The following is a 12126-nucleotide window of genomic DNA, read 5'->3' as shown; positions in this document are numbered from 1 at the left end:
TCACCGTCGCCTATGGACATTTGCAACACCAGAGGAGTCGCCAATGCATCGCCGGCTTTGGAGGAGAGCTCTTTTTACACCTTTTTGGAAGAGCCCCATGTCATAGCGCTCCGGGAATACCTCAGAAGGAAGTTCATTCCACACGTGGAGGACCGCCACGAGTCAAGTTGGTGTGGATGGAACTTCATCCTTCGGCGAGTGGTGCGATGGAGGAATGGTGACGTAGGCACCAGGTCAAATAGTTCCTCGGAACACTTACCATTGAAAAGCCGGTAGAACACGCAGAGGGAACCTATGTCCCTCCGCAAGCTGGCCGCAAGGGGGCTCCCGGGGTTGCTAGCGGCAAGAGTAAAAACTCGAACCGTCCAGTAAGCGATCCCGGCAAGGACGGCGGTATGTGTGGTCGCATACCGTCGTAAATACCAGTTGGTGCCGGAGGAGCAAAAACTGCTCCCCCAGGGCAGAGCCCGATCGGGGCATCGCGCTTGGAGGACTCCGGTTGTGTTCCGTCGGAGATCCCGGACTTCTCCAACAAGCGCTGAGGACGGCCACCGGGGGGGTTTTAGTGCGGTAAAAATCCTACATAACCCGACGTTGCTCCCACGTCGTGGGGTACCTTCTGAAGGCTTCCCCCTCGTTAAGAAAAAAAACACCGGTATTGTACCTATGTTTGCTTCATTCCTCAAAAAATATTTTATAGCAAAGACACTGCTAATAATAACATTATGTGTGTGACGTTAAAGTTCTACTGGCATTTGTAATTGGTTTTGTTTCCTGTTTTGTTACACTTTTGCGACTGTGTGTTTAACAATACGTTATTTCGGTCCCTAAACAATCAAATACAATTCCGATAAGAGAAATTATTTTCAGAGTAAGAAATTTGCAGATTTTTCGATTAGGGTAGTATAAACGTATGTATTTTTAGAGTAAATTGAAATGGAATTGCTTTGGGAATGCAGGGATAGGCTATCATTTATCAATGAATTGCCCTCAGGAGATACGAAAACAAGCAATTTTGCAAAAGCTTTTTTAAATTTTTTTAACCTATGTAACTTTTGAAGGTGGTAGAACCCTTTGTGGTTCGACTCCGGCGGCACCACCGCCACACCTATTTCAACCTAATAACAGCAGTGTTAAGCGCTGCTGTGTTCCGGTTTGAAGGGTGTGGTAAGGGAGACAGACTTTTCCGAGGCGTTCCAGCTTAGTCCTCAGGGGTAGCGGCGCATCTGTGGCCGACCTCAGGTAGGAATATCTAATCCTATCTGGGGTTGATTACAGATGTCCATGGGCGGCAGTAGCCACTTACCATCAGGTGGACTGCATGCTCGTCTGCTACTCTTATATTATAAAAAAAAAAAAAAAAAACTGGTTTTAACTGGTTACAAACTATAGGTTTGCGTTTGTTTGTAATAAGTCTAAGATCTGTTTATTTTCAACTTGTAGTAATGTTTATTTTGAGATATTGATGTATGGTTGATGATATTAGATTTCTTATTATCTAAATTAATAGTATTTTAATATATTTTGTTTAGAGTAAATTATAACCTTTATAATAGGTTAGAGGTAAATTTTGAAGGTGGTAGAACCCCTTGTGGTTCGACTCTGGCGGTACCACCGCCACACTTATTTCTACCGTGTTAGGCGTTGCTGTGTTCCGGTTTGAAGGGTGTGGTAAGGGAGACAATCTACATTATAATATAATAGTAGTCAGTTGTACATTATAAAAAAACGAAAGACATACCTACCCATTAGAAACATAACTATTTCGTTTAAACATATCGTTTCTTCTTCAAAGTATATTGCAACCTCCTATGAAGTAGGTTACATTATTGAGATTCCTCTATTATACAAAAATAAATCGTAACAGTATACGGAAGAGAGAAAAGTAAATACCTATTACTCGCACAATGTGTTTATTGAACGGAAGCTCACAGTATATTTTTACAGCTTTTGTTATAAAATAACACATTCCGTTATAATGGTAAAACCGGAGAAACAAAGGTACTATTTACATATGTAAATAGTACCTTTGTTTTCATTGAATTAAAAATGGAAAGACATTAAAATATATAGATAATTATAATATTATTATTATGAGAGATAAATATGATTTATCGACGGTTAAATTTTTACGCCCGTTAACAATCTATCAAGTTTCACTTTCCAAAAATCAAATTTTGACAATTTCTGCTTACTACAAATTGTCAACTTCAATATGGAAGATGAAACTTAGATGGATTGATTATTAATAACCGGCGTAAAATATATTATAGGTAATGGGCGTTGATCTACACTTTGAAAGTAGTAAATAACTTCCCGTTAATAAATTGGTAAAGTAAAATCTCGTTAAAAGTAAAGTTATTAGTAAAGTTCGTCTTCTCGATTAGGCGCCTACGCAGGGAAAGTTAAAATTCTTCCCAGTTCTGTTGCGGAGGTAGCACAGCTACTCCTGTGTATATTACAGCACCAGAGGTAAGTACTGCTAGGTTCTTATTAATAGAGTAGAGTATTAATAGATAGTAAGACGTTCCAAGTTAGTCCTCAAGAGTAACAATGCATTATATAGCTAACTTCAACGAAGACTTCAACCATTATTGGAACACTTACCAATGGATGGATTGCTTCTTAGCAATTAATTGTATAGAATTCTATAGTTCACAGATATTCGTATCCGAAATAGGATAGTCTTAGAAATATTACCAAAATAGAACGTATTAGTACTCTGAAAGACTTAAGAACTGCGCACTAATTAAATAATTAGCGAACATGAAAGATAAGGAAGTTTGTAAATACTTAAATAAGTGAAAAGCTTTACTTTGTCTTAGTAACTTGAAAGCGCCTGGAGCTTAACCTGACTTCGACAAGAAAGCTCGTTCTGTATAAAGAAATATTATGTTCCTATAGTAGGTATTATAGGTATCTACTATATAATTAGAGTATTCTTATTTATTAGTAACGCCTAATTGCTTATTTATTCATAATGTTTTCTTTCTGATTTTTTTTTCGACTAAGTTTATTAGAAATTAGTATTATTATTAATCCAGAAGGTTGTTATACTAAATTATGCTAAACTATAAAATTTGAGCCTTAGTTTTACTTATTTTCAAATATATTCTTTTTATTTTTTCAACATTAATACAAATTTAATTTCTAACAAATAGGTCATATAACAAGAAATATATTTATAAACTCAAAACCCGACTACACTAAGGAAGTGTAATTTCAAAATGAACTGAACAATGCCCTCTAGCGAAAAGAGTTAGAAATAAAGTACACACACAGTAGGGAAACAAACGAATAGCTACGAGTATAAGAGCAATTCGTTAGATGTCACCACATGCTCTGATTTCTATGAATATTGTATACGATATATATTTTAGGCATTGGAACGAAGCGACACTAAGTTGATGTGCTATGAACACACATGAATATTTATACATTTTTAAATAAAGTTTATGTAGCAGACGAGCTTACAATCCACTTGATGGTAAATGGTCACTCATGTACATCAGTAACTAATTCTATATGGGAATTGGGTCGTATCTGAGCTACTACCTTCTACCTTGTAATTGTTATTATAAATATTCTCGGTATGTAAAATATATAAAGGGTAAGTTTCAATAAAACAACAATAATTTATTTTAGTAATTAACTATTTATATATTTCAATAGTATCTCTTAAAATTATAAACTATTTCTTCTAACGCTCCGCGCTCGCAATATTTGGTTTAAGTCTAAGGAAAGACGAATCAACAGTTAGTGATTAACTTAATCATAATCAACAGTCGAACAAAACTCCCAAAAGGATACATTTAATACAAAAACTAAATGTAAACTTAGAAATATGTTAGCGTGCTTCCAACTAAAACGATTAAGAATACTGAATCATCTTTACTGAATAATTATTATAAAAAAATCTACACTATTTAGTGGGGAATGTTAACTTTGGTATAAAATATTAATATTATAAACAACAAAACATAATCAAACTCAAATACACTCAGAAACGATACTTATATCGAGCATAAATTAAGAAAAATACTGTTTAATTAATAGTCTAATCCAGTAAAAATATATTTACAGTAACTGGCGAACTTAAGTTTGTATACTTTAAATAAAGTAAACTCTATAATTAATCTTTTTCCGTAAACAAGCTTTGTTATAACAAATATAAAAATTGCACTGCGCTGTCGACGAAGCTTAAAAATAATAAGAAAATATACAAATCAAAATTGAATCATACTGGGTATAATTTAGTATAGAAATTCTAACACTTTAATAGACTATAAAGATTATATTCTTTTAGTATATGAATTCTCTAATGCACCATAATATGCATAGGCTTTTTACTACATAGTGAAGGCTTATTTCGTAGGTACCGTTATTTTTCTAACTACCTAACACATAGGTTAATCTACATTACCCCAGAACATTACTTTCGACTTTGTATCATTGTTATAAAGTAGAGCCATAATTATCTACTGTTATCTAACAATTATATGCTTATGAAATATTTGACCATTTTTTATAAAATTGTTGCTAAATATTGTTGAATTTTTACGAAAAGTTTTTAATAATAATAATAGACCTTTAAACCATAACTTATTTCAGAAATGCTAAGATATTAGACTCAGATTTCGACTAATTAAGAATTTGGACTCATTTTTCATAAGCATAGTATTTTCATAGGATATTTGGAAAGTTTCACTAAAATAAGTTTAGATGCTCATTTGCTCATATGATCAAAGACAAAAATCGTAACATCAATTTGAATTTTCCTAATCATGTTTTCATATATATTTTTAAATCACTTTACAAAGAACGGAGACGGAAAAAGATTCTAATTCTTGAGATTATTGTGATTCGTCACACTCTTGTACATAAATCTACAACATCAATGAAGGAAATGTTCGAATTATTAACTTTTCTACAAAGATTTAGTATACCTCCAACTAAACATTTACATAATGAGATATATTACTAAATATTTACCTCAATTATTTTTTCGTAACATTTTTTCAAGACATAAGGACAGATATACTACTAAATATCTACTATAATTACGTGTTTCGTAACATATTTTTTCGAAGAAATTACGATCGTGCGTAAATCTTTATCACACATTTACAAAGCGAGTCGTCTACAGTAGACGTTTTAAAGTTACAACACATATAAAAGATTCGAATCATATTCTCTCTAATTTGCTAAAGAAATTCGTATATATATTTATATTAGCTAATATAGCAATTTCGTACATCAGTCAAGCCACGAAACCGTTTGCCATCTTCAGGCGACTGCAGCGCTTAGAATATTAGCTTTTTAAATCTTATACTTATTGCAATGTGGTTCAAAAACCAAGCAACGTGTACAACTACTGCAAAAATCTACTGGTTTGTATTAAATAGATATTCGTATTGCAGATCAAGATATTGATAAATACTACATTATTTTAGACATATATTGCACATTTATACAATTTTGTGGCGTTGAATATTTTAAGAGAACAAGGCAAATGACCTAGTTATTCGAGTAGTATAAAAGGCATACAAAGCCTTTCATTATTACTCGTATAAACATACGCATAATTAAGTACGTTTATAGGTATGCCGATATACAGTCCCATAAAGAGAAAACATGATTAAACGGTGGAAATCGTTGTGCCGTGCCTATAAACGGACATAAAATGTATTTTAAGCGCAAAAAACTTCTTATAGTACAATTTTTATACATTTATTCAAAAGCGCTTATCTCACTACGCGGCCACTAATATAACTTATGAACCATCAGAACTTTCAACAAGTCTTTTATTTTCCTTCCATAATTACTTATACTCTCGTTACCAGCGACTAAGATCTAATATAATCATTTGAAAATTTAACAATTACTGTAATAGAATAGAAACCCTATAACAAATTGTATGGAAATCCGATTTAAGCCGTAGAATCGTGTGTGGAGGGGTTGGGTATGATGGTGGTTTGTTGATCTCGAAGCCTTCTCACTTCTCTGGCAGCCGCTGCCAGCTCCGCTTGTAATGTTATCTCTCTCTCTCGCAAACATTTAATTTCGTTTTGCCATGTCTGAAACAAAGAAATACAATTTTATGAGTATCTTTTAATTCTTTATAATATTGCTAATGGGTAGACGAATAAATAGGTGAAGCATGAAGTCACAAGCGCTAATGGATAGATATATCGGTGAAGCATTTACTTATAAGGGCTAATGGTTATACCTATGCAATAAGAGTGAAGTATTAAGTTAAGTTATATTTATAGGCTTATAAGGATTCATAGTGTTAGCGACATCACTACTGTTGGTGGCCATCACTAGCTGGCATGTCATGTCATGGCACAAGATTAGGCGCGCTTTTCAGTGAAAAAAACAATATGGATGATTCGTGAAGTTTGTTGTACGTATGAAAAGTTCAAATAGTTTTTGCCAAGTTATCTCTTAGAAAATGGGAGAAAATGTGTGGTACTCACAATATTCTGCTTAAGCAGGTCCAGCTTATCGTTCTTAAGCTTGCACATCTCATACCGCAGCAGATCGGCGTCGTGTCGCAGCTCTGGCGCGCAATCGACTTACAATAGCTGAATCGCGTGCTTATAAAACGTAATCCGTGCTGGAATTTGAATAATACTTACAATGTTCTGCTTAAGCAGGTCCAGCTTATCGTTCTTCAGGCGGCACACCTCCTGCCGCAGCAGGTCGGCGTCGTGGCGCGGCGCGGGCGCGTCCCCGCGCGCCGCCTCCGCTGACGACATCGACTCCAGCCCCGTGTCGCTGTCCACGTACACTGCACCTGCAATGTGGTACTCGTTAGCCTGCTGTCATAGTTGTGTTGATACGGACATTTGAAAAATACCTTTAAAGTAGCCTATGTCGCTCCCACAGGTACGAAACTCACTACACCTCGTACATTAATCCGTCAAGCGTCAAGGATGTAGGGCGTGCCACAGACACACATACGCTCGAATAACATTAACCTTCGCTGTCGGGTTTTTTTTATGATCCACCCAAAGTTGGTTGGTTAGTGAAGTTTAAGTTAATTAGTTCGTAATTTGAGACATTTTTAATTTTTTATAAGGTGATGTACAATTCCTCCAAAATACTTAATAATAATATTTTTTTTTTTACTAGTAGAATCTACGTATCAGTTAGGTCCTAACTTTTAGTTAGATAAGTCTTTTTCGTTTTAAATATTTTTTTTATTTATTTAACGTACATAATTTAAAAATAAAAAAATATGCATTTTAGAATATTAATGTGATATTTAGTTCATAAATTTAGTAAAGCTCTAACAACAATTAAATAAACGTATAGTAATATTTTAGAAATGAATTAAATTATAAGTTAAAAATAGTATGTAATATTGGATTGTGATATAAAACGCAAAAAAATATCTATCTATGGAATAAATTTGTACATGCTTGTTTTTTATCTTATGTGCAGTCATGCTAGATATCGGATATTTAAATAATAGATACGCCCTGCTAAAAGATTAGCTTTAAATATAGTTTGTTCAGTGATTTGAAAATTTAACTAAAATGCAATTAATATCACATTATCTGCCAAATATCGTTATCAATCACAGAGTTAGATTTTTTTTTATACTTTTGCTATTCATGATAGTTATGGTAGCTATTTATGATTTCAGGGCGAATCTACAATTTATTACTTATCGATAAAATATATCTACGACATTCTACGCTACAACATCGATTGAGGACTAACCTGTTGCACTTTTACCACAACACAGCCAGTCCTTGTCGTCTATGAGAGAAAAGGTAGAATGTAATAACTAAGAGGTACTAATTGTTAAATGAAGGTTTCACACAACATGATTCACTGACAAATGGGATCGATGCCGCTATTTTATTTTAGATAAAAATGTAAAGTACACAAATTCTCGTAACGAGATGGGATGGTAAATAACATATTATACATTGTACAATTGAAATGGTTTTCAGTATTAGTACCAAATATAACGACGATATAATGTCCAATTATTACTTTTACCAACGTGAAATATAACGAATAATATTAATGATTAGTATAAAAGTTCAACTGTCAGGCCAACAGATCAAAATCCACACATAGTTATGATGCCGAAGTAAAGTATGGGAATAATAGAAAAAAAAACACCGGGAGAATCAAGATGAATGAAATGAATCAAAATTAATAGAAATGATGCTCCTTGGTCTAGTTCAATATGAATAAACTAGTGACAATAGTAACACACAGATAATTAAAGTGAATGAGGCTAACGCTTAATATAGATAGTCAATCTCTCATTGAACACGAAATTTCATACAAACAAGAATTACAATGAAGACATATAAATCGTAAAGGGTTAAAAAATATCCAAGTCTCATAAATGATCAAACTGAATAAAGATGTGATTAAAACTCACAACCATACGGACGTTTCAATGAAAACTCTTCTGGAGTACAACAAAAAAAAAACAAAATCACAATCAACGCCGTTTGTAGCATATAGTTGAAATTGTAAGCTTACCGAGAGGATCAAGGTCAACGGAGTTGAGGCTGGAGTCGTCGCTGTGGTCGTGCGGCGGGCGGGGCGGCGCGGCGCGTGACGTCACGTCCGGGCTCGACTCGCCCGAGCCGGACGCGCCCGAGCAGCCCGCGGAGCGTACTGACACCGCTGACGCTGATGACGACGGGATCGAGGACTTGGAGCGACCGCTCTGCAAATTGTATTTGGATTTTCAATTTAAAAAGTACAGGGAAAGTATTAGAATTATGGTTAGCATATTTATTGGTCTAGATTGCAAAATTACCTCTTGTCACTATTGTACTTTTTAATTATGACTTTTGTTTAGTTTGCGGTTAATACTCTTTTAAAATATTCAGTAGTATCTTTTAAATGACTAATGATTTATTTGTTATATCTTAAGTAGAAGCAAAAGAAAATTCAAAGAAAATTTCGTAAAACCAGAAAATGTGTACTAGCTTCTCCAGAGTGGTCATGCAACTGAGCATTGGTATATAAATTACAGTTGATATTTTTAGCCAAATATTGGTAGATTTGAATATAAAATTAAAGGATTTTTATGGACAAATACAAATATGTATACCTATAGTAGGTTTTATTGAAAATATACTTACATTTGGTGTAGGTGTATCGTGAAGGTGAATTTTCTTATTTATGGGATTCTTGTTACTATCACCCGAGAGATTAGTGTCTACGCTGGGTGATCTGAAAGAAAAATACTTGATGATTAACAGTTTTAATGCTGCACCACACTACTGTTATTATAATCTCTAATGTCTCTTTCTTTTATGCAATAAAATGTTGATTTTACTCAGATTAATTATAACATTTGAATTTGAAACATTAAAATAGCTTTTACGTACTTGTGAATTTTTACATCACAGACAAATATATTCTTGTTTGCATTACTAGATTACATAGTAAAATCAGATACGCATCAGATAGCTTACCTGACTTTGGAAATTAGCGCTTTCTTCACAGTATCGATAAATCTGGCACCGGGCCCGTCTTGCTTCGGCGTGCCTTCTGGCTGAGGAGATACCGCTCCAGGCTCTATTCTCGCACCAGTGCCGAGAAATTCGATAGTTTTGTTCTTCAACTCCTCAGCCAAGTTCTGGAGTAACGATGACCGGGTTCTTAACTTTAGTTGGGCAAACTTCGCTGCCTGGTAGCATGCGTTCTCGGCGTTGATCAGTTTGGTCAGCAGGAACTCCTTGAACTCCGGCCCTTTACGGAAGATTGGCGGCTGAGGGAGAGTCGGTCCGAAAAATGGTACGTCCCCTCGAGCAGTGACGGCCACTTTGTACCTGTAATAAGTTTGCACGTCTTGAAAAGTTTCTAAGATTACGCATGTTTAGGAAACAAATAATAAAAATAACTGTTTTTGTAATATCTAGCATGGGAGGAAAATAATAATTAAACTTCTTGTCTCCTATATAGTCGTTTAACTGTTGTGGAAAATCCATTACAAATAGAATATGATAGATTATCTACCAGATCTAGTTCAATTAAACTTAAATCAAAGTTAAGAAAACCTTCAAAAAAGATTTTCTCTACGTAATTTGTTAACTTTGTCACCTGATTGTTGAAGGCATTTAATTTATTTTTGTTGTTAAAAGCTCTTTAATTACATAGTCACAATTCGTTTGCATGTAAATTACTAAGATTTCCATTCCTTGTTTCGAGTCATTTTCTCTCGGCTTCTTCATGCAAATCACCCTCGAGTGCGTTGCGAAACAAACTTTATGTTAAACAACCAACTTGGGTAAGTATCAAAGTGGCAATGAGAACTTTGCGAAAGTAAAAATGTTTTACAGTAATCCCATTCTCCCGAGTAAGACCAAACTTAACTGTTATTTTTATGAATATGATGCATCAAGCGTTAGTAAACAACTTACAAAATGATTTCAAGTTTTTTAAATAAAAAGAGTATATTTTTAGTATCAGTATTAGTTAATGTTAATAAAAAAAACCTACAGATCATAATGTAATACGGTGTGATATACCTAGATTCTATATTAAACAGAACCGATAACACTAAAAATAAATCGGTTTTAAAACAAATAAATCAATTACCGAGAAGTACCACCACACCACATAAACCTACATATGAATATGTTTATAAAGTATGTACTGACCTGGTCTCCCCGCCAGCCGTCTCCACAGGTGTGACCACTATGAATGCGTGTAGGAAGTGGGAAGCGATCATGTCTGGTGTGAATGGTGTTGCCTTTTCCTGAAATTTATACACAAAAAGGATTAATACTAAACAAACTTCGACCAGAACTGCTTTTGTTAAATTTAGGAGATAATTTGTAATTTTCTGTAAAGGAAGCATACACTTCTCACTGAATTTAAAATAGACGGAGATACAAATTATCGTGTATAATTTAGATTTTTTTAGTGCCAAAATATTATGCGCGCTTCGGATTATCATAGGATCGCTAGATGTGGTGTCTTTCCCAGTTGTGAGGTATCCGGCAGTGGACCATTAACAAACGGCTTACAATGTACACTTCAACCAACCTGAAAAACAATTGCCACGATATCATTCCCGACGTGTCGTTTCCTCTGCAACTGCTGCGCGTCTCCCGCGGTATGCGGCAGCAGGGGTGCTACGTGGAACATGATCTCTCGGTCCTGGTGTCTCTCGTATACTGCCTCGCTGCCGGTGTGCCCGTTCATTATGTCCAGCCCTCCTCGGTACCCTGAAAATAGATGGGAATTTTGTAAGTATCTGGACTACTACCATACTTTAGCTAGCGAATTAGGAATGTTGAGCAGGATCTAGAAATGTTGGTCTAGACAATTGACAGATGTGAATGTTGTATTGAATCTTAATTAGAAATTGTAATTAGACATTCAACAGTCTTTACACATTTGTTAAAACATTTGATATTATTTCGTTTAAACTACTTATATGAAATTTAACGTAAATATTTTTGTTATTACAATCCACCTTTGTTAAATCATGGTTTGATTGTTACATTATTTTACATTAAGCCCAGCTCTTTTCTGATTTAGTAATTAAAAAGTAAATTATAAGTTTACCTTTATGATCCTTCAGCTTAATCTTCTGCCCGAGCATTTCCAGAAATTCGTCGAAAACCGGCGATGTTTCGTTATTCCCGAACAGATCCTCTTCAGTCGTCTGTCCGTATTTCTGATACAGTACTCCGAACTTGAAGTTGTTGACCAGCACGTGTTCGTCGTAGGTGGCGATCAGGGACGACGCGTTCAGACACATCACCGCCATGAAGTTGTCTACATTGACTTGTTCGTTCAACGTTCGTTCGGCACAGAGCATCTTCACCATTCTTAATGGCGATGGCATTATACCTGATCCTGAAAATAGTAAGTAGTGTCTTCAATAATACAGTTTTAAAATTCCATGATGGTTAAAATTTACTATTTAGAATCATACATGATATTAAAAAGCTAAGTGGTGTTTTAAAATGATAGTAACAAAATAAAGGTAAAGGTAACGTTGCTAGATTGTGGAGGCATCTGTATTTTTCCTACTGTTTCAATTTCATTGATAAAATAGTACAAAAGAAACAACAACACTTTAAGCTAGGTCACGAACAAAATTCATATGCCACTTTAATAAAAGAC

The 12126-nt window shown here is 34.7% G+C and overlaps 1 protein-coding gene across 10 annotated transcripts in view; it reads right to left on the bottom strand.

The window, feature by feature from the left end:
- Positions 1-3635: 3635 nt before the first annotated feature.
- Positions 3636-12126, bottom strand: part of RapGAP1 (Rap GTPase activating protein 1) — a 383574-nt gene continuing 375083 nt past the window's right edge. For 9 of the 10 annotated variants that reach the window (XM_073088859.1, XM_073088857.1, XM_073088861.1 and 6 more), the window contains 9 exons: positions 11563-11856; positions 11038-11219; positions 10650-10747; positions 9462-9818; positions 9126-9216; positions 8515-8704; positions 7732-7770; positions 6642-6799; positions 3636-6077 (listed from right to left, as the gene is read on the bottom strand). In XM_073088859.1, the coding sequence (XP_072944960.1) occupies positions 5931-6077; positions 6642-6799; positions 7732-7770; positions 8515-8704; positions 9126-9216; positions 9462-9818; positions 10650-10747; positions 11038-11219; positions 11563-11856 (1556 nt within the window). In that variant the 3' untranslated portion in view covers positions 3636-5930. The remainder of the gene's footprint in view (positions 6078-6641; positions 6800-7731; positions 7771-8514; positions 8705-9125; positions 9217-9461; positions 9819-10649; positions 10748-11037; positions 11220-11562; positions 11857-12126) is intronic. The other variant, XM_073088860.1, reaches the window with a different exon arrangement.

The sequence above is a fragment of the Epargyreus clarus genome, unplaced genomic scaffold (genome assembly GCF_041222505.1).
Source record: "Epargyreus clarus isolate Ecla_fem2 unplaced genomic scaffold, WU_Ecla_fem_2.2 ptg000027l, whole genome shotgun sequence".
In the NCBI taxonomy this organism is placed as follows: domain Eukaryota; kingdom Metazoa; phylum Arthropoda; class Insecta; order Lepidoptera; family Hesperiidae; genus Epargyreus; species Epargyreus clarus.
The sequence above is the reverse complement of the archived record's forward strand: the minus strand, read 5'-3'. Positions and strand labels throughout refer to the sequence as shown.